A 23,497-nucleotide genomic window follows, 5' to 3' on the forward strand; every position below is an offset into this window, starting at 1 on the left:
TCAAAAAACAGACAATTCCCCTTTTAGTGTCCAGATACAACGCATTTAGCGTAGTGGTGCACATTTTAGTTAATGTAAGTAAAGCGAAACCAAGAAATCTGTTGTTGAAATGAATTATTAGGATGATTTCACGTGTTTTTGAAGCTTACATTTTGTGCAACAATTGCAAAAAAAAAAAAAAGTAATCAGTTTAATGACATCGCACATTTTTGTGCATAGCTGCGCCAATAACAGCAGCGAACCTACTGCGCTTTTGCGGACGGCTTTCAAGGACACGTTTTGTTTATATGTTTTGCTTTGAGTGGCTCTGGTGGGCTTCACTGAAAGACTCTCTGTGCAGTTCTCTGATTTGCGGCCGGTGGAAAATTCTCATTTGGGATTTGAGTACACACTGCTTGAAAGCCTTGCAGTCAACACTTCATCAGCGAGTGAGGTCAACTCTCTCACACCTCACACAACGGGTGTACACATATACACAAACACTCATGGTCTGACAAAGACACTCACAGCGGCTCTCTCTCTCTCTCGCACGCACACACACACTGACACGGTTTGGGCCCGCCTAACCAATCAGAGAGAAGTGGAGTAGGTTCCCCCAGAAGTGGGTGGGAGAGTTGTTGAAACAGAAGTCTGTCTCAGGACACATAAAGTTTGCGTTGGTAGTTTGCAGAACTTTTCTGCTTACTAGTTCCCTAAAATACATTTTATTTATTTATTTTTTTATATTGGCATTGTTTTCTTTTCTTTCTTCTTTTTTTTTTTTTTTTACTGAACTCTGGGGTCCATCAGAGCACAGCTTGAGCTCGGAATGGCTGAACTGGTTCGAATCCGTAAGAAAAAGCTCCAGATACCCATCTCTAGGTAAGACAATTAACAGACTTTATGTTTAGTTCACTACACACTCCAGCTTCTATTTGATTACATGAACAGGGCAAGAGGACTTTATCAAACATGCTTGCTTTTGTTTGTTTTAACGTTCAGCAGCACAGCATTTCTATGCAGGAGATTTTCTGTTTTGCAAAAGTGGAAATATGTGACTCAAAAATACACTCGGGGTTAGAGGGTTATGGTTTGACATGTTTCAGACTTGCTCTAATTAAGTTCAACAAATATTTTGCGTTTAACCTTTTGGTCGTGCAAATATACACAGTGACATGAGAGAAGAAACGTGTTTTACTCCAAGTGTGAACACTTGTCTTGCCCACGCTTTTGCTGAAGGAGGTAGCTGTTGCAGAAGCGGTGGGTCATGTGGTTTTGTTTTGGTGAACTTATCTGTTTTTTAGTTTGAGCAGGGTTCACAGCTCCAAACCTTGTGGGGTTTGAGTGCAGACAGGGGTGGGGGTTGGGGTGACGTTGCTTTATTAATTTGTGCTTGCAAATGAGATGCCATTAAGTCCATTCTCTTGTGCTCATCTATACTTGCAGAGGACGACATTCTGCAGTGTGTAGATGTGTAGATTCAACAATCCTTGAGCCAAAGGAGAATTTATCATCTTTTTCTATAAACACACTTTCACGAGTGCACTTGACGAGTAATTTCCTGTAAACGTCCTGTCAAAGGTTCTTCTGCCGCAAACAGTTGAAACAAAAAAAGGCTGTGTTATCATGAAAGATTACTTGAGATATAGTGAGCGGTGGTATTCAGATGCATGCTATTTTTATGACTCGACAGCTTTCAAAAGCCTTTGCCAGCGTGATAAACACTTGAAAAGCTGTGAGCGTCTCATCCACAGGAGTTGGCTCCATTGCCCGGCCTTACGCTGTTTGAACACAGTCTTCTGGTCACCATATGGGCAACGCACTAAGATGTTTTGAAGAAATTATCTGCTGCACGGATACTGTATTATCACGTCGATATATTTCAGAAATCAAATGAAAACACAATCACAGCAGAAAGATTCCAGTCCTACAAACTAAGGATACGAATTTTAATGACAACTGGATCAGACGTGGAGCTTTTGGACTCATTCCCGAGAGGAGGTTACAGTAACACACGGCAGGTGGGCGACATCGAGCATTTGCTTTCTATTATGCTTCAGGGGATGTGCTTCCAGCACGTAATTCGATTAAAAGTGTCGAAATCAAAAAGAGGCAGCGTGTTCTCAGAGAACATTTAGATAAAGCACAAAATTATGATTTTTCTTTCAGGGAGTATATTTTGATATCATTTGAGTTACATAAGGGCCTAACCATGGGAAGCTTTCCTCTCATGGAAAATTTGGCACTAATGATGCCCTTTTTGGACAGCTTGGCACTTAAATCACTTCCAAATGAGCTTTTTCCGTTCATCAGGATTTCTCAACTGATTGTTAAAACGCTTTGGACGTCATTTCACTGACTCGAGACAACAACAAGTGCAGTCGGTCTGCAAAGACCTGTTCACGGAGCTGCAGGTTCAAGCTGTTCCTATTTGTATCCTAAAATAACACCGTAGGCAGAATAAGTTACAGAAAGCACTGATTTTTGTTCCTTAGCTATTGTTTCTGGACCCAAACAGCTCTTTAATGTTTACCCATCCTGCTTTTTTACTTATTGCACGTGGATGCTGAGACGTGCAACGATTTTTAAGCACCAAAAAGGACTCTAATATTTCGTTTCCTTTCAGGCTGAGGAGCATGCTGAAGCAGCTAGACGAGAAAGATGTTGATTTTGAAGAAATCAAAAAGAACCTGGAATACACAGCATCGTTACTAGAGGCAGTGTACCTCGATGGAACAAGGTAAAATAATACTATAAGAAGAAGAAGAAAAAGAAGATGAAATTGTAGATCAGTGCCGAGCTTTCACATCCTGGGTAAGCAGCGAGGGGAAAGCACTGACCACCACAGTCCTGCTAGAAAAACAATATAAGTGTAAAAGATGTTATCCAAGGAGTACATGGGACACCTACTGTGTGATTAGCTTTTATAACTGAAAAAAGATCAGTTCATGTCTGTTTGATCAGCTTCACTTACATCTTCCTCGGAGTTGTCCTTTTAAAGTACTTTTTAATGAGATCATTGCTAACACTGTCATGTTGCTACAATATGAAGTTGCAATCAGCAGCAGGTTAGCTTAGCTTAGTGCAGAGACTGAAAATTGTAACTCACCTTTGTACATCCCTGAAGTCCCTAATGAGAGCTTAACACCTGTTTTGTTTAGTTATTCCTTTAAAGAGTGACTCATCTGGGGCACATTTCACCATTGTGACTAAACTAAATGATCACAGTGTTCTCTAAGAGATATAGTTCGTTTTGAAACTGTTACAAACAGAAACTAAATTCAAATTCAAATTTTATTTGTCACACACACACAACCATACACAGTATGACATGGGGTTGAAATGCCCGACCATTAAATGACAGAAAAAAAGTTTTACAGTATTTACAATTTACAGGTTACTACAAAATTTACAAATTAACTTAGGAATTTACAGTAAAAAAAAAAAGTGCAAATAGCAGAAAGAGATTATCAACATTATAAATTATAGGAATTATAGGAAGTGTGTGGTGGTGCGTGTGGTGATGTGATGTGTGTGAGAGTCCAGTCCTACACCTGGTTCAAGGCCCGAATAGCCTGGGGGAAGAAGCTCCTCCTCCTTCTCTCTGTTTTGGCCTTAAGGGAGCGGAAACGCTTCCCAGACCTCAACAGTGAGAAGTGTCCATTGTTGGGATGGGAGAGGTCCATCATAATCATAACCAGCATGAAACCAGCATGTGTGAGAAAGTGGGATTTTGGGTTAGCTACAGATGGCTGATAGAAGTATTTTAACAATCACATGGTTTAGCAGTGAAAGTCATAAGAAAAAGAAAGTTTTCACCCGATTATATCTAATCCTGTGAAAAAATAAGTACACCCCGTTATGCGGTAGCTCATTGTCTATATGACCTTATCAGTTCTCAAATCATTGTGGAGAATTTTAGGCCCACTCTGGAGTTGTTTGACAAATGTGTTTATGCAGAGTTCTCAGTTCAGTCAGGTTGAGGTCTGGACTTTGACTGAGCCGTTTTATCACCTTCATTATTTTCTTTTTCAGCAATTCTGCTGTAGATTTGTTGGTGTGGTATCAAGGACGTGTTGCATGACCTAATTTCACCCAATTTAGCGGTTGAGCAGATGGCCCCACGTTTGAGTCTAGCATATGTGGTATATAGAGGAGTTCATGTGTGACAATGAGTGTAAAGAGCCCAAGTTCTGCTAAACTAGTCTGAAAACTATTGTACTGTTTTCAGATTGTTCCAGAAGTCTTGCGGTTTGTTTCGATGCAACTTTACAAACCTAAGTCGTGCTGCCAATTTCTTTTTGGAGAGACAAGGCTTTTTCCTGGCAACCCTTCCAAACAAGCTGGACTTGTTCTGTCTTTGTCTTATTGTACTGTTATGAGCTTTAACATTAATATGCTAGTTGAGGCCTGTAGAATCTGAGCTGTAGCTCTTGGGTTTTTTGTAATGTGTTTGACCTCATGGCGTGGTCTGACCTTGATGTGAATCTCCTGGAAAGATTGTTTCGTTGCCGTCACCTGAATGCTTCACACCAGCAAAACGACAACGCCTGTGCCTTTATAGAAGTGCCCACACCTTCTGACGATCAATTAATCAAGGGGATCTGCTTCGCTCCTGATAGCTACCTACTTTCTTATTTCCTATGGATTCACTAAGGGTGTACTTAGTTTTTCACGGGACTGCATAGAGTCCTATGAAAACTTTCTTTTTCTCCTGACTTCTCAGGACTTCCCCTGCATGTCAGATGAGGAAACTGATAAGAAAAGTTTGGTGTCATCAGCACAGCAGCCATGTAAGTGTCTAACAGCAGAAAGTGGTCATTCAGGACTGGTGGTCTGGTAGCCTGATGTACAAAGCCTGAGGTACACAATCCATGAAGTGTGGAACGGAGGGTTTTATGATCCAGTGTGTCATAGAGAAAACATGTTGCTTTGTGCAATTTTAGGTGCTGTTTCTCTGCTAATATTTGAGTGGAAGCAGTGCGATGGAGTCTCTTTTGGTTGCCTGGTTGAGTAAAAAGTGCCAAAAGTCTTTCTGGGAGTAGTAACTTCTCACTTAGCTTATTTAACAGACATACAACTGAAATTAAATTTTTAATTAAACTTTTGACGGGACAGTTAATGGAAGTATTTCTAAACAAATCTAACTGTTTAATATAAAATTATCCTTACACTATTAAAAATCTCTGAACCACAGTGATATCGCAGAGGCACATTATTAGTGCTGCTCGTTCATTCTCAGTCTTCATTTTTACCGTGTCTTAATATTGTCTAACAGTCACTGTTTCCCACAGGCAGTGTCTTGAGTCTGAAGATGACCTCCAGCAACTGCAGTCAGACGGGGTGCCGTCAGAGGTCACCGACTGGCTGGCTTCCACTTTCACCCAGAAGATCCGCCGTCCTACGCGACGCTCCGATGAGAAGCCCAAGTTTCGCAGCATTGTGTATGCAGTGCAAGCTGGGATATTTGTGGAGCGGTATTACGTTTCATTCATTTCTATTTCGGAGCTGCAAGCATAATGAATGATGTTATGGAAAGGATCCAAATGCAGGACATGTACAGTAGGGACATTATAGAAATAAAAGAAAGACCCAGACATGATAATCTAAAAAAACAGAAAATCCAGACAAAAAAATCTAAAAGGCAAAAATGATGGAAAGACACAGAACATAACCATGGATTCAACAATGAGGCTAAACTATACAGAATATATACACAGAGGAGATTGAGTGGGAAACAGGACAGTTATAGAATAGAATAGAATAGAATAATCCTTTAATTGTCCCACACGGGGAAATTTGGTTGTAACAGCAGCCAAAAAGACAAATATACAAACAAACAGTACACAGGACACGGAACAGAAACATACACAATTTTTCTTACATATTTACATTAAGGACAATGGTTACTATAAACAGAGAGTACTGTACAGTTATTAAATTAAATAAAAATAATTACAGGTAAGAGGCAAACCAGGTTGTAGTGCGAATTGGTTAATTAACTAACTTATTGCAGTTACAGCATTGATGTAAACATCTATGTTTGTTGGGAGCAGTTCAGATTGTACAGTCTGACAGCTGCAGGGAGGAAGGACCTGCGGGAACGCTCCTTCATGCATCTAGGATGCAGCAGTCTGTCACTGAAGGAGCTCTGCAGGGCAGAACACAGGAGGAACAAGTAAAGGGAGGTAAAAAAGGCTGAAGAGGAGCAGATCATAAAGGAAAGAAAAGACAGAAAGTAAATGAGAAAAGCTGCCATGAAGCTAAAACTGGGACACTGCTACCCAGAAGACCAGGAGAGAGATGCACAGCAGGTAAAAGCAAACACAGGGAACCACAGGGGAACGAGAACTATACGAGAACAGAATAAAATAAAATAAAAACAGGGGCCAAAGACTCAATACTATAACAGACAATACCAGACATCACTAGAATGACAATGAAATCTCAAGCTCAAAGTGTCATGACCAGAATCGTTATGAAATCAAAATTTCAATGCGAAACTCAAAATGATAAACAAGAACTCAAAACCCTGGAATTGTTTTTTTAAAACAGCAATTCATAAAATACTGACTGGAAGACACAGAAGCCGTCATACAGCAGTAACTCTCTTTTATGAAACTTAAATAATAGGAAACAAGGAAACAAGCATCTCATATAATAAAAGTCCCATTATAAATCACTGATTTCATTGTCTGTGCAATAAGTCCGATACAAGCTCACACTCTGTTGTTATTATTACGTCCACAGCAAACACATGACTGTGAAACATTGTCTCCATTTTCTTGTTAAAACTTCCTTCCAAAGCAGACAGGGACTTTAGAGGATTTATATAAACAGCTCCTAAACCGAGGTCGCTGCACAGCGTCAACATCTGAACTTTAACTGAACTCACCGTAAACATTCCCCTTATTCCAGGATGTTCAAGAGGGCCTACACAGCAGCCATGCCGGACCAACCTGCAGCGGTCGTAAATTGCCTCAGGGTAAGCCCCCTCTGATCATAACTCTCACAGCGGGTTGGATCTTAGCTAAAAATATGGACATCACATAATCTATCGTATACACACCAAAAGTATACACCGGTGCTTTCCTCTCTTGCTCTTTAGGACGTGGACCGTTGGAGCTTTGATGTGTTTGCTCTGAACTCAGCCAGCTCCGATCACGCACTCCGAACTCTGTTCTTTGAGCTGATCACCAGATATGAGCTCAACAGTCGCTTTAAGGTCTTTTAACTTTGCATTTCATCGTTTCGTTGTATATAGTTCATCGTCTATACAATGACTCATTACAGTCATTGGAGAATTTCAGTGCTTTGGATGGAAGATCTCACTGTAATATAATCAGAGCCACTCTGAAGGAGTGTTATTGCGAGGAACTGGTGTTGTCATTTGCAGATATTATCAGGCATATGGGTTTTATTATCCTTTGTGATGTTTGGAGGGCTAACGGGTTAGCAAATTATGTGTGTAAATCACATGCATCATGCCTTATTACAACATCCAGGTTGTTTTAGCTTTGACTGTTGACATAAACTTTGTGAACCTGTGGTATTTTAAACATAGCTTTACTTTTGATGATTATGTAACCATTTTTTGCAGATTCCCATCTCGTGCCTCACAGAATTTCTGTCCGCGCTGGAGAGAGGATACTGCAAATACAACAACCCCTACCACAACCACGTTCACGCTGCTGATGTAACTCAGACTCTGCACTGTCTGCTGCTGCGCTCCGGACTCGTGGTACAAAAGACTAACCTGGATTTTCTATTAAAGGATAAGGCCGGTGTGATCACTTTTCTTTTTAATTTTCTGAAAATTCCATGAAAAAATCAAAAGGAAGAATGTGTAGCGGCCCACCTTTTTAACACTTTCCAAGCTCGCTGGCCTTTCTGTGGCACTGTGTCCCATTTGCTTTGACTGAATAGACAAATAGGTAACAAATATATTTCTTTAGGAGTCACTTTCCTAATTTGCAGTGATCTGTTGTTTTTACAAATGTGGATTACACTGTGTAAAATGTTTTTAAAAAATATACCGACAGACTAAAATATCCTAAAAACTCTTATGGATTGCATTTACATTTATTTTTAAATACATGTGGCATTCATTATCACCCTGAAGATGAAGGCTAATGACCAGAGTCACTGCCTGACTTTAGCACCACAATAAGGATCGATTGTAGAGCACAAATAACAATCAAATTCCAAAATGACTTTTACTTTCAGAGCCTGCAGCCCTGTGACAATAGAAATGATACTTCCTGTTTTGGTGGCGATGGCGTTGCAGGGAAACAGGATCTGTTCCATTCTAACTTTTTCTTTAAGCCACTAAGCACGGCTGTTTCAGAGTGAAAATTATGGAGACTAAATAAAGAGATGATGGCCTTGATGTTTTTCAAGGCCTCCCCCACGTTAGGGAGTTCCCATGTCAGGACTTTCAACTTGTTACATTGTATCTATGCACTCTATGAGTTGCTGTCTTCATCATCTGACCTTTATGAAGGATGTCTCTGGAAATATTGCACATACAGACTTTTGGCTTGGCAAGTAAAGCATAATTTATGGTCTTGCGAATGTGTCTGTGTACATTTCCGTTGTACATGGTTCCATTTAGACAATGAGCGGAAAGGGGTCTTTACCCACCACCCCGATGTGCTCCAACATCCTAACTGCACATGACTTATACAAGCGAACCATAAAACATTCCAATATAAATAAAAATGCTGCATTAAAAGCACAGGCAGTGACTGCAGTGGACACTTTGCATATTTTTAACACTTGTAGGCTCTGTGTGGGCAAGCACCTACACCACTGGACATGAATGTGGAGCTATAAAAAGTGTCACGGGTGAAGCTGCTGCGGTGCGCAAATACAACCACCTTGGTGGGTGGTTGTATTCTGCTAATTCTAAGGCCAGATAAGGACCAGATGACTTTTATTATGTATATATTTAACACTTTTAACTGAAAGATGGTGTACTTTCTTTTTACCATTATAGTACTGTTTTTTAATGGTTTTATATTTGTGTCTATCAAGCACTGGCTGACAGAGCTCGAGGTGATGGCATCCCTGTTTGCTGCAGCCATCCATGACTATGAACACACGGGAACTACAAATAACTTTCACATCCACACAAAGTAAGCTCTTTTTCTGCAATATTTTCTCAGCTATATATGAGCCACCTCCTGTTATGAAACTGTAAAATAGTAAGAGATATCAGGAAAAACAGAAATAGTGAGGTACGCTTTCTTAAAGCGTACCTCAGTATAGTTTTCCTCTTTCCTCTGTATAGTTTTAGTAAGCGAGCGAGTGAGAACCCTCTAAGGCAAACACAACTTCATGGACAGAACATCGTATTTTTAGACTTTCCACTTATGAGGACTGAAGAACGTAGTCTCTTGGCACCCATCATCATCATGCTTTATTTTGGGAATAAAGTACAAAGATGCCTGCCCACAGTAAAAGCACACATCTGAACAGCAGATCTATCCCAAAGTCAGTAACTCTACTTGGAACATCATCTGACTTTGAGATAGATATGTAATATATACGATATGGGCTGAAAAATCAATGCAATAAGTTATTATGTATAGCACCTTTAACAGCAGACTTTACAAAGTGCCTTGCCTGACAAGCAAAAGGACACAAAGAGAATAAAACAACAAAAATAACAGGTGCAATTTATTTAAAGTTGAGACAGATTCAAAAGAAAAAAAGAAGATTAAAATGTGGGTGCAAAACAAATAATGAAAGGCTAAAAAAGAAGACGAGAGAGATGTTATTCAAACATTAAAAACCTATAAAGGACGACATCACTTGAAATGGCATGGCATAAAAGCACGTCTATAAAAATGTATTTTACGAAGTGATTTATTGGAAGCCTCTGATTCTACGAGACTTCCTCATTTCAAACATTTCTCCTCATTTCATAGCTGACAGGCCCTGATGGGAAAGGCATGACTGCATTTGACATTAAGCCTCAACTTTCAGGCAGAAGTGCTGCGTGAATGTGGCACAGGGCCAGACACGAACATGTGTTAAATGTGATGGCACTTAAAATCAATTCTAAAACAGGCAGAGAGCTAGTAGGGGATCAGGATCGGGGTAATGTGTGTCTGCTAAAATGAGTAGGAACCCAAGAAATTAACTTTCCATGTAAACCAGAGGAGAACGTAGTAGCCTGGCGATTACCAAAGGAAAAGTACTCTACTGTGCAGTACTGTGCAAAAGTCTCGAGCATCAAGTTCTTGTGCCTTGACCATTTTCAGAGGAATGTTTGGGGTTTTTGTTTGATGATCTGCTGCCCACTGAAGCCTCATCAAGAAAAGACACATTTTTTCTCATTTTCCAAGCAGAAATATAAAGAAATGAGACTTTTGCACTGTAATTTGTAAGATTAAGTAACATAATTTCTAATTTTCAGGTATTGAGTTGACGAAAATGTTCCACTCAATATTTACGAAATATAACTATATAGACTAAATAGTTATAAAGTCATCAGCTAGACTTTTAGGATCACTAGATTTTTTTTTTTTTAAAAAGTATGTCTCTGTCATCTGCATAGCAATGAAAGGGAAAACATTATGAATAAATGAGCCTGGTTCTGTCTGAGGTTTCTTCCTGTTAAAAGGGAGTTTTTCCTTCCCACTGTCGCCAAAGTGCTTGCTCATAGGGGGTCATATGATTGTTGGGCTTTTCTCTGTATGCATTATTGTAGGGTCTACCTTACAACGTAAAGTGCCTAGAGTCACCTGTTGTTGTGATGTGGTGTATAAATAAAATTCAATTGAATTGAATCATGAATATTAGGAAATTACAGACCCACAGAAGTCTTACCAGTATTTTTCCTTTTTTACCACACACTTTTTACACTCCCCAACAGACCACTTTAACACACACCTTTGTGTTGTCTTTAAAACCATTTCCTTAAGTGTTTTATTCAATGTTTATTTTCATGGTGAAAGGTGGCTGGAGCTTAAAAATAAATACTAATTGGAAAACTGTCCACAGTGGGCTTTATTACCCATTTTAACAGCTGAATGACAATGAGTGGATGCTTGATTGATGAATCCGTTAATTATCTTACTTTAGTGAGTCATTAATACCCACACTGTGTCATTTTTCATTACATCCCACCTCCTCTTCAGCACTTTAAAATTCATCATTAAAGACTTGCAGTCACAGTCATTAAATTGTTCCCAGAGGACTCTCCTTTTATCTCAGTCTCACCTCCTTCACTCAGAGCAACTGTCGTATTGAAGTTTTCACTTTAATGCACAGGAACACTTTACAACCTGCCCATCTGTCCGTCGACTGTCTGTAATAATCTCCACTCACCTTCTGTCTCCAAGGTCAGAGTTTGCATTGATCTACAATGACCGGTCTGTACAAGAGAGCCATCACCTGAGCGCAGCCTTTCGCCTACTGCTGGATGACCAAATGAACATCTTTATTAATTTGACGCGGGAGGAATGGATGTAAGACCTCAAAATTTTACAGTGTTAATATTATTTTTATATTTTCATAACCTTAATAATAATTAAGGTGATCTCTTGTTGGAGAACCTTTTTTGCTGTCTGTATGTATGAACTTCACAAGTCGATCTGTTGGTGTTAAAGGGCATTCTGAAAAGTCAAAAATCCCCTCCAGAAATAAATGTGTTAACAATGTTACAAATGAGGTTTTAACCAACAGCAACAGCAACATTTAGTTAGAGTCTGGGCAAAGACAGCTGTTAAATGTAGATTTGGTTTGCAGTAAGTCCTCATATGCGTGTATATGCATAGGCGTGATACAACATTACGAGAAGAAAAATAAATAACGGAGAATTCATGCTGCAGGAGAATGTAGGAGAGCTATAATGTGTTTATCTTAGTGTGTTTCCAATGTGACCTCTAGGAAAAACTAATTGGGGAAAAAAGTAACATTTTATTAATTAATACTTTTGTTTTATTTTATTATGGATATATGGAATCGACTGAAACAATTGCAATACATTTATTCACTAGTTTTAAATACCAAATTCTGTAGTGTGGAGCTAGTTTGTGGCTTTTGACAACATTTAGATTTTTATCTGTGACGACATTTATAATTATGTCATTATTCTATTTTATTAGTGTTATTTTACATATAAACTGACATCCTGATGCTTTAAGGAAACAGCCCCCAGACCTCAAGTTGGTTAGTGCACTTATGGGAAAGCATACAGTGTCTCTTATAGCCAGTGTTGGGGAGTAAAGGAATACATGTACCTCCGTTACGTATTTAAAATACAAAATATGAGTAACTGTATTCCGTTACAGTTACCGTTTAAAAATGTGGTATTTAGAATACAGTTACTTTGTTGAAATAAATGGATTACACGGTGGTACTTTCCTGTTTCATATTGTGGCGGGTCAGGCCTGTTTGGGTTTTGTTTGACAACTACGTTCTGTTGTTCCAGGCGGCAGCGTTACGGTCGCCATGGTTACAAGGTGACGCTCTCTCTCTCTCTGTGTTTCCTGGGTGAGAGAGGCCTTTTTGTTGTTGTTGTGCTAAGCTAATAGGCAGAATGCTACAGGCATAGCACTAAAGAATGTAGCATCATGGGCAGTGTAGTCCGTGCTGCAGGGAGAATGGACTGCCATACATGTTATGTGTCTGTGAGCGAGGGAGGGAGAAAAAGGAAAAGTACCAGTTGTCGTGGAGCAAAAACGGGAGCTGGAAGCATGTAAATATAATAATAACCACTGCAGCCAAGAAGAGAGCCTGACGAGCCCAGTTGTAAGTAAGCTATTAAGACTCGACTGTACACCGTGTTCGTGTTTTCCTCTGAAACAATAAGTTCCGTTGGAGCAGCCTTTCAACGCCTCTCTCTGTCTCTGCTAGCAAAGTTGACCCAGACAACAAAGTAAAGCTAGTTTTCAGCTACGAGCCCGACACGAACCCGACATATTAGCCAGAGGTCCCTTTACTACGGTTCGGAGCCGCGGACCTTCAGTAACAGTAATAAATCACAGCAATAGTACATTCATGTAGTTGTAAACAGCATGATAATATATTAAGTAATCCAAAGTATTCAGAATACGTTACTCTCATTGAGTAACGTAACGGAATACGTTACAGAATACATTTTGGGGCATGTATTCTGTAATCTGTAATGGAATACATTTTAAAAGTAACCTTCCCAACACTGCTTATAGCTGACCCTGATCTTTGACCTCCTAAGATATTGTGTAACGACATATTCACCAAACAGCAGAGGAATAACAAACATAACAAACTCTGACTACAGCGTCTAAACTTGGAAATGTAGTAAATAAGTTGCATTTGGTAGATGCTATAGGAATGTTGTGATACATACATTTAAAGTAAAAGTTAGCCGTAGTTGATGGTCTGCGGTGCAGTCTGCGATAACAACATATCTATACTCTGCATAGTTTCTGTATTGGCTGCTGGTTCATATATTACTCACAGAATATGCGATTGGGGGAGCTGTGCAGATATCACACAAGATAAACCCCAGCTGCATACTTTAGTGGGCTTTTCTAGCAGTCAGTGTTGCCATGGGAACAAGGAAATCTATTAGGAAATCTAAACAGGTTACAACCCCATCGAGCCTTCCTGTCTGTCATTTTTACTCACTCCTCATCAGCCAAGGTCAACTTGTACACTGTGTGTTTTTGCGTGTGTGCGTTCTCACAGGGAGCTGCGGTCACTCGTTATAGAGATGGTGTTGTCCACGGACATGTCCTCCCACCTTCTCCAGGTCAAAGCGATGAAATCCTGTCTACAACAACAAGAACGGTACTGCTAATAGACTGTGCTGTTGTTTGCACTGTGCCGCATAATCAGCAGGCCATGTAATGGATGCTTGGAGTGCAGTGAGCTGATTAGAATAGCCTGCACATGATGCAGGCAGTTTAGTTTCAGGCCGGCTGCTGTTTAGTCTGCTTTTCAGTCTGGAGACACAACAAAACAACAGTTAAAACAGTGATTGCCTTATGCTCTCTACACCAGGATTGACAAGCCCAAAGCACTGTCTCTGTTACTGCACACGGCTGACATAAGTCATCCATCCAAGCCTTGGGCGCTGCACTCTCGCTGGACCAAAGCCTTGATGGAGGAGTTTTTCAGACAGGTAGGCACTATATATATATATATTCTGCTTAACAGGCCTGAGATATTTCCTATTTGTTGTTTGTCATCTCACTATGCTCTTCTTTTTATTTCACACAAATTCAAGGGCAGAGCTCCTCTCTGCGCCTGTTTTTGCTGCAGTTTCTTTCCTGTTATCAAGAATTTTTTTCTACTTTCTAAAAGTGCTTGCTCAGTGGGTCTTTACCCTCCACTATTAAGCACCATATAACTACTATTTTGACTAGTGATGAGCATGGATTCATGTCAACAAGGATAACTAGAGATGTGAAGGAGAGAGTGCAGGGAGGGCAGAGTGCGTGGAGATGAGTGTCAGCTGTGATTTGATTGGCTATGACATGTGGCTTAGAGGTGGCAAAGTCACCAAACGTAGTCCTCTCTGTGTTGGGAGTGACGAGGGTGGACACAATTACAAATGAGTCCATCAGTTAGAGTTAGAGAGATGAGCCTGAGATGGTTTAAACATGTGCAGAGGAGGGATCGAGCATGAAGTGGACAAAGCATGTTGAATGTGGACCTTCATGGATATAGTGAGACAGAGGAGGACAGTGTGGCAACACCTAAAGAGAGAAGCTGAAAGAAGATTTGTTTTGGATAAAAGAATAAAGTACTTGTTGCCCACAGTTAGATGAGAAGAGGAACAGTAAATAGTGTGTAGTCAATAAAGAGTTTAAGCCAGCAGCTCCCCAGCTCAGCTTAGTGCAAATACAGAAAACAAGGGGAACAACTAGCTTTAATCTCACCAACCAACAAGAAAATCCGCCTGCTAACTTCCAAACTCACTAATTAAAACAGGACATCTTGTTACTGGATAAAAACAAAGTGTAGCCACTGCGATGCCACCGTTCTTACATCACCGATTCCACGTTGGAGTCCAGATTCAAATTTGTGAGCTTTCTTGTTCACTGCAGATGAATAATGGTTGTAGATGATTGTAGAGGAAGTCCAAATCCTCCAATTTGATCCCTCAGTGGTGAAAAAATGTTACACTGGAGCCTGAAGCCATACCTCAGAGAGAGCTTAGTACATAGTATGTTAGGCCTGTCTCTTTATCCTACCATATTAGACATTTACTTCCTCTATAGATCTTATCAGTCTCTATGCCTTCACTTACTTCCCTTATTTGCCAGGCCTCTGTCGTTCGACCTTGCTGATGACTAACATGTTATGCTGTACACTATTGTTGTTTATCTGTTAGGATTGCCATTAGCTGTGCCTTAAACACAAAGCCAACAAAAGTGATGTACAGTGGGGCAAAAAAGTATTTAGTCAGCCACCGATTGTGCAAGTTCCCCCACTTAAAATGATGACAGAGGTCAGTAATTTGCACCAGAGGTACACTTCAACTGTGAGAGACAGAATGTGAAAAAAAAATCCATGAATTCACATGGTAGGATTTGTAAAGAATTTATTCGTAAATCAGGGTGGAAAATAAGTATTTGGTCAATAACAAAAATACAACTCAATACTTTGTAACATAACCTTTGTTGGCAATAACAGAGGTCAAACGTTTACTATAGGTCTTTACCAGGTTTGCACACACAGTAGCTGGTATTTTGGCCCATTCCTCCATGCAGATCTTCTCAAGAGCAGTGATGTTTTGGGGCTGTCGCCGAGCAACACGGACTTTCAACTCCCGCCACAGATTTCCTATGGGGTTGAGGTCTGGAGACTGGCTAGGCCACTCCAGGACTTTCAAATGCTTCTTACGGAGCCACTCCTTTGTTGCCCGGGCGGTGTGTTTTGGATCATTGTCATGTTGGAAGACCCAGCCTCGTTTCATCTTCAAAGTTCTCACTGATGGAAGGAGGTTTTGGCTCAAAATCTCACGATACTTGGCCCCATTCATTCTGTCCTTAACACGGATCAGTCGTCCTGTCCCCTTGGCAGAAAAACAGCCCCATAGCATGATGTTTCCACCCCCATGCTTCACAGTAGGTATGGTGTTCTTGGGATGCAACTCAGTATTCTTCTTCCTCCAAACACGACGAGTTGAGTTTATACCAAAAAGTTCTACTTTGGTTTCATCTGACCACATGACATTCTCCCAATCCTCTGCTGTATCATCCATGTGCTCTCTGGCAAACTTCAGACGGGCCTGGACATGCACTGGCTTCAGCAGCGGAACACGTCTGGCACTGCGGGATTTGATTCCCTGCCGTTGTAGTGTGTTACTGATGGTGACCTTTGTTACTTTGGTCCCAGCTCTCTGCAGGTCATTCACCAGGTCTCCCCGTGTGGTTCTGGGATCTTTGCTCACCGTTCTCATGATCATTTTGACCCCACGGGATGAGATCTTGCGTGGAGCCCCAGATCGAGGGAGATTATCAGTGGTCTTGTATGTCTTCCATTTTCTGATGATTGCTCCCACAGTTGATTTTTTCACATCAAGCTGCTTGCCTATTGTAGATTCACTCTTCCCAGTCTGGTGCAGGTCTACAATTCTTTTCCTGGTGTCCTTCGAAAGCTCTTTGGTCTTGGCCATGGCGGAGTTTGGAGTCTGACTGGTTGAGGCTGTGGACAGGTGTCTTTTATACAGATGATGAGGTCAAACAGGTGCCATTCATACAGGTAACGAGTGGGGGACAGAAAAGCTTCTTACAGAAGACGTTACAGGTCTGTGAGAGCCAGGGATTTTCCTTGTTTGAGGTGACCAAATACTTATTTTCCACCCTGATTTACGAATAAATTCTTTACAAATCCTACCATGTGAATTCATGGATTTTTTTTTCACATTCTGTCTCTCACAGTTGAAGTGTACCTCTGGTGCAAATTACTGACCTCTGTCATCATTTTAAGTGGGGGAACTTGCACAATCGGTGGCTGACTAAATACTTTTTTGCCCCACTGTATATACTTTGGTGCCTGTAGCGGTTAAATCCAGCATTTTATCATTCGGCTTCTTACATGCACTTACATGCACTTACATGCACTTACATGCACTGGCTTCCCAGTATATGTGATTTGATTTTCAGGCTTGTTAGTAAGGATGGCGGTCATTTTCTAAAACAAAAGTGTATTAGAGTTTATGTAGCCTGTCTCCAGTGTTGGGGAGTAACGGAATACATGTACCGCCGTTACGTATTTAAAATACAAAATATGAGTAACTGTATTCCGTTACAGTTACCGTTTAAAAAGGTGGTATTTAGAATACAGTTACTTTGTTGAAATAAATGGATTACACGGCGGTACTTCCCTGTTTCATATTGTGGCGGGTCAGGACTGTTTGGGTTTTGTTTGACAGCTACGTTCTGTTGTTCCAGGCGGCAGCGTTACGGTTGCCATGGTTACAGGGTGACGCTCTCTCTCTGCGTGTTTCCTGGGTGAGAGAGGCCTTTTTGTTGTTGTTGTGCTAAGCTAATAGGCAGAATGCTACAGGTATAGCTCTAAAGAATGTAGCATCATAGGCAGTGTAGTCCGTGCTGCAGGGAGAATGGACTGCCATACACGTTATGTGTCTGTGAGCGAGGGAGGGAGAAAAAGTAAAAGTACGAGCTGTCATCGAGCAGAAACGGGAGCTGGAAGCATGTAAATATAATAATAACCACTGCAGCCAAGAAGAGAGCCTGACGAGCCCAGCTGTAAGTAAGCTATTAAGACTCGACTGTACGCTGTGTTCGTGTTTTCCTCCAAAAACAATAAGTTCCGTTGGAGCAGCCTTTCAACGCCTCTCTCTGTCTCTCGCTAGCAAAGTTGACCCAGACAACAAAGTAAAGCTAGTTTTCGGCTACGAGCCCGACACAGAACCCACCTATTAGCCAGAGGTCCCTTTACTACGGTTCGGAGCCGCGGACCTTCAGTAACAGTAATAAATCACAGCAATAGTACATTCATGTAGTTGTAAACAGCATGATAATATATTAAGTAATCCAAAGTATTCAGAATACGTTACTCTCATTGAGTAACGTAACGGAATACGTTACAGAATACATTTTGGGGCATGTATTCTGTATTCTGTAATGGAATACATTTTAAAAGTAACCTTCCCAACACTGCCTGTCTCAAAGGTTGTCCTTGATTGCATGTGGTTTAGATGCCAGCTCATTTGTAGTTCTCATGGTCGCAGGCTTATGCCAAACAATAAATGTAAATTCAAAATATAAAAGAACACATTATGCTATATTCTTAGACATCTCCATATCTGCCCTGGTGCTCCTGGTCTCCATCTGACTTATTAGCTCTGTTATTAACTGCATGATTGATGAGTCAAGGGGCTGTATGCCTAATAAGAGGCAGCAGTTTTTGTAAACTGCTTGTATAGGGAGGGTGGATATTACGTCAGAGCTAAAGAAATCCATAAAAATAGCTCGTTGATATGACGCAGAGGCAGCAGAGAAGGAAAATCTCTCCTAACAGGTTATTCTGCATTACTTTGGTACTGAAAACATTAATCGATCTTAACAGCTCAAGTTTTAACCCTTTAAAGCCTGAAATATGAAATAATTGCTTTAATAATAACTGTTTATTGAACATTCTGACAAAATAATAAAACATAAATTGAATATCAAAATTAATTTTGCTTTATTTTGTAATTCGTTGCTTAAAAATGTATTTTTTTGTTATGACTTTTTTCAGATCACACTGACTATGTAGTCGCATGTACATGTCATATATAATGTAATGCCCTTGGCTTTAAAGGGTTACATATGGGAAATAGAGGACTGCAGAGAATCAGTGTTGTTGCCTTTAAAGCCTCACAAACCCCAATAGAAAGTCAAGCCGTCATGTTTTTGTTGACCTTTGGGGAAAAGTATATAATAAAACAATATAATGAGCCAAGAAGTGGCTTTTGGTCTCGACTTTAAAGCAACAGCTGACGCTATAGCTGCTCTTCAGCTCAGCAGGAGATGCAGTTATCCAATCAGGTGGAGGGACTCTTTCTGTTGATGTCTGAGTTACTATGAGAACATAATTACCCCACAGAGAAATTGCTTGCTGTGCTGATTGTCTGGCTTTTTGACGATGTTAGCTGGCACGACTGTAGTGAGTGTATTTACAGTGACTGCTGCACTAAGCTGCTCCCTCTGCTTTTTTTACTACCTGGATCTGAAGGAGATCAGAACAGAAGAGGTGTGGGAGAGCGCTGTTGTTTCAGAAACACGACGTGTGCATACCTATGAAACACGTTTTCGTTCTGTTTGGCTGTTAATTAAAAAACGTTTGAACAGTCTCACAGTTTAAGGAGGCGACTGTTGGAACAAACTGACCTTTTAAAAGTTATTTTCAGGTGTTGTGTGGGATGCCCTTTAAGTATCTTCTTTCTCTCTTTCTATCTTTGTGAGGGTGATAGAGAGGCAGAGCTCGGCCTCCCCTTCTCTCCACTGTGTGATCGACAAACCACCCTAGTAGCTGAATCCCAGATCGGTACGTCTCATAAATCACACACTCTTTTTTTAAAACCAGCTTCTTCATCGCTTTTGTCTGTTGTTTATGCCTTTGTAAGATTTTTAATAAATATCCATCTCAGATACATAAAACAAGTAAAATGTATTCTCTAGTGAAGCTAATCACATTTTTTCTCTTTCCAAAAGTAACAAGCCAGTGGCAGGATTTATGTTAATTTTATTTTGAACAGTTCACAGTGATATTGCAGCATATGCCCTTTGAATTTTAGTGTTTGAATCACTGAAATGCACTCAAATTTCTTTACTGGCATTAAAGACATAATGAGGTTTTAGTATTTTTGAGTCACTAACAGTTTACTTCACATGTTGATATGCTGGATTTTGTTCTCGCAGGTTTCATAGACTTCATTGTGTATCCTACATTTTCTCTGCTGACCGATATGGCTGAAAAGATTGTTATTCCTTTGGTGGAAGAGAACCCAGGTCCACCAGACCCCTGCAACAGACATAGGTAAACACAAGGCCTGTGAAACCTGCTGGGAAAATAAACGTTATTGCACTTTTGGTTTTAGATATTAATATGTTAACAAAGTGTTAACACCAAAGCATTTGAGACACATTAGAAGTCTGTTTTTACTGTGATATTGAGTGGCACACAGAGTTTGACTAAAACTGATTTTAAAACTCTTGAAAGCCTACTTAGTTAGTTAGTTACTTACTTAGTTAGTTAGTTTTTTTTTTAATCAATTTTAAATCATGCTTTTTATTTGTTTTTGTTTCTAATGTCTCTGTAAAGCACTTTGAATCACTTTGTTGTTTAATTGTACTATACAAATAAACGTGCCTTGCATTGCCTTGCCTACTTCCTTTGTGTGTCTTAGGACAATTAGTCACTGAATGGCTCCATCTGTCACTCAGATGGACAGACACAGCACTGACACTGCATCATTTTTTTTTTTTTTTAGCTTTAATAGAATTCTACGGAGCCCCGCAGGGGACATGGGAGAAAAAAAATTAAGACGGACTTTTGCGAGATCTCGCAAAACTAACTCTTTTGCGAGATCCCGAGTTTGGGATCTCGGGATCTCTCAAAAGTTTTAGCCGCATTCTTCCCGTTAGCTCGAAGCTAACGGGAGGTCGAGACCTACTACAGCCGGGAGGAACACCGCTTTCCCGGCACATCGTGCCTCGACCTCCCGGTCGGCTTCGAGCCAGCGTCCGAAGAAAACGTTTGCGAGATCTCGCAAAACTTTTGCGAGATCCCGAGTTAGTTTTGCGAGATCTCGCAAAAGTCCGTCTTAATTTTTTTTCTCCCATGTCCCCTGCGGGGCTCCGTAGAATTCAAACTGGGGACTTATTTAAAAATATATCTATACAGTTGTCCCAAAAGGAGGAAATTAACTTCAAACTTTTTTCAGGCTTTAATTATGCTGTAAAGCTGGTCAGTTTAACGTGAAGGTCTACTTGAAATGCTTTTGGAGTCAAGCTCTGGTTTTTCAGGAAACTTCAGTTTCTGGCTCTTTTGCAGTTTTACACTTGGAGCAGTTTCACTAATTCTTTGTTTTGTACGTATATGTTGATCATGTACACCATGTTTTTTATGTTACTATCATTTGCTGAGTTGGTCAAAAACCTGTAATTATGACTTGATCATTTTGACAAAACGTGATCATTATTCAAAGGTGAATTAATCCAAATTTGTAGCAGTAACTGCTCATTTTAGACTCACCAGAAGGATAACCAAAGTCAGTAGGGACCTAAAAGTGTCAGCGCAAAATCCTGTTTATGTGTTGCTTATTTTCTTTTTACTTTGCTTTCTTTTTATTGAAGATATATTTGAAGATAATTTCATAGGAAAAAAGTGCGATCTTTTACCTTGGTGTAGAAAATCTCAGGTTCAGCTGAGTCATTTGTTTTCATGACTGGAATATGAATATGCGTACAAACAGCACTGTTTTCTTTCACCAGTAATCTTTGGAAGGAGAGCTCCAGAGGCCTGCAGTGGAGCCTCGCACACATCACAGCTGAGCTGGTGAGCTTCCGCTCCACTTGGACACGGCACACTGAGGACAACAAGCTCAAATGGAAGGAAAGTGGCTCAAATGGTGGGTTTATACGTGCAAAAATCACAAATATGCATTAAAATATAAAAAATATACACGATTGAGGTTTTATTTAAATGTCTATACTTAATTTTATCTTCTACTTAGTCTCATTTTCTGCTCGCACATATTTCAACAACTCAAATTTAAAAAGATCACCTTTAAAAAGCTTGACAGCCTCTTTTAAAGTAGAATAAAAGACCTGTTGCTGATCTGGCTTAGAAAAAGCCTCTTTGTTCCATAAATGCGCTCAGTACCCTTGATTTGATTTGTTATCTAAATTCATTTTAGAATGATCTCATGTTGAGATAAATTCATACAGATATTATTTTCTATTCAACCTAACTAGATTTTCTGATGTCTTTTCCCAATCTTCTATATCCTCCAGGATTTTCAGACCCCGGCGAGACAAAAGAGCAGCGATCGAGACAAGAAGTGCTGTCGGAAAAATCCCTGCAAGACCCCACTACAGATACAAAATAGCAGACGGCAGTTCATTTGTAATACGTGTTTGCAGAATAGAAAAAAAGTAACATTTTTGTAACAAAACTCAGATACCTTTTACTTTAAAAACTGAGAGATCTTACCAAGGTAAGATGTAGCGTAATCACAGAAACTTCCTCATGTCTCATTTTAAATGTAGCATACTACAATAATTTAAACACAAAAGTACACATGCTGGTCATGTTATACAGTCTAGTCCATATCATTAATTTAATTTGTCATCTAAACAGCTGTAAGTTACATTTGAACTTTCAAAGCATAAAACAATCATTTAACCTTAAAATAAACTTTGTGTCATATATGAGTTTTTTGTAGTCTGTTTCTTTGTCTGGGACATATTTACACATGGGCCAGTAATCCAGACAAATATAGGAACTTAAGTTAAATCGGTTATGTTTTGCATTTTCCAAACATACAACAGTTAACTTTTTTTTTTTTTACTTAAAAGCAACATTTAAAATTTCTTTTGAAGAGACTTTATTGTAGAAGGTAAAATTTGATATTACTCACTGTGGTCTGTATTAATTATCTTGTATTTAGAAAGCAATCATACCATAGTTCCTTGGTTATTGCACCTCAAAAATAATGATAATGAATTAAAAAGTAATAATGTAACTGAACTAAAGAGGCTCTTAGACTTTAAAAGGGAGAAATACTTTAAGGAATAAGTAGCAATAATAAAGAGGTAGAGGCCAAAATGAACCATTATAAGATGGTTAAGCATGTGTTCTCTGCTCTCCCAGCAAGAGGAGCTATAGAGCAAAGACTGCAATGGCCCAGGGGTAGTTCACACCCAGCTTCATATTTTAATGCTCGTCAGTGAAGCAGTTTGGAATTGCACCATCGTTCTTCTTACAACAGATGGGAAAAAATGTTTTTCTAATTTGAATCAGCTGATAGTCTTTAACCCTCATAATGTCCTCCCGATTTTCATACACCTGGGGTGATCAGGGGTCAAAAATGTCCCCACTTCATTTGAGTGTTTTTCAAAGTATAAAGTATAAATTGTCAATCAATTCAGTGTTACATCTTAGTTTTACTTAAGACCAACACATTAACACAAAATTTACCCAACATTTTACATTTTAGGGCCACCACACCTTGTTTACAAAAAATACACCCTGTTTTTAAGCGAAAATAAAACAAGAAAATTAAATATTTAATTGTTTAGATAATTTTGACTATTTGACTAACTACAGAGTGCTATATGTTGAACTTCAGTGAGAATTTTTTTTTTGAACCATTTAAATTTTTTAAATGGCAGCACATAATCACACCTGGGGTGCTCAGGGGTCAAAAATGTCCCCACTTCATTTGACTGTTTTTTAAAATATAAAGTATAAATTGTCAATCAATTCAGTGTTACATCTTAGTTTTACTTAAGACCAACACATTAACACAAAATTTACCCAACATTTTACATTTTAGGGC

At 39.6% G+C, this 23,497-nt stretch overlaps 1 protein-coding gene across 2 annotated transcripts; it reads left to right on the plus strand.

Moving 5' to 3' along the window:
- Positions 1-619: 619 nt before the first annotated feature.
- LOC102783642 (dual specificity calcium/calmodulin-dependent 3',5'-cyclic nucleotide phosphodiesterase 1B-like) lies at positions 620-22,574 on the plus strand. 2 transcript variants are annotated; one of them, XM_087841064.1, is made up of 14 exons: positions 620-861; positions 2,606-2,719; positions 5,274-5,456; positions 6,898-6,964; positions 7,088-7,204; positions 7,580-7,720; positions 9,016-9,116; positions 11,331-11,456; positions 13,663-13,764; positions 13,978-14,098; positions 19,398-19,479; positions 19,854-19,971; positions 21,429-21,565; positions 21,951-22,574. In XM_087841064.1, exons 1-14 carry the CDS (start codon positions 809-811, stop codon positions 22,043-22,045), a joined length of 1,557 nt encoding a protein of 518 aa, XP_087697190.1. In that variant the 5' UTR covers positions 620-808; the 3' UTR covers positions 22,046-22,574. The 2 variants fall into 2 exon arrangements, with proteins under 2 accessions (XP_087697190.1, XP_087697191.1); XM_087841065.1 differs by lacking the exon at positions 620-861 and adding an exon at positions 1,511-1,996.
- The last annotated feature ends 923 nt before the right edge of the window (positions 22,575-23,497 follow it).

The sequence above is a fragment of the Neolamprologus brichardi genome, chromosome 5 (genome assembly GCF_056152115.1).
Source record: "Neolamprologus brichardi isolate AB-2024 chromosome 5, ASM5615211v1, whole genome shotgun sequence".
Lineage (NCBI taxonomy): Eukaryota > Metazoa > Chordata > Actinopteri > Cichliformes > Cichlidae > Neolamprologus > Neolamprologus brichardi.

What these genes read in the sequence shown, in the direction of transcription:
- LOC102783642 (XM_087841065.1), top strand. Translation starts at nt 1,932, where the DNA reads ATGACAACTGGATCAGACGTGGAGCTTTTGGACTCATTCCCGAGAGGA. An exon ending in AACTTTCACATCCACACAAA is followed by an intron (nt 9,117 to 11,330) that starts GTAAGCTCTTTT and finishes TCTGTCTCCAAG; the next exon opens with GTCAGAGTTTGCATTGATCT. An exon ending in TTGACGCGGGAGGAATGGAT is followed by an intron (nt 11,457 to 13,662) that starts GTAAGACCTCAA and finishes GCGTTCTCACAG; the next exon opens with GGAGCTGCGGTCACTCGTTA.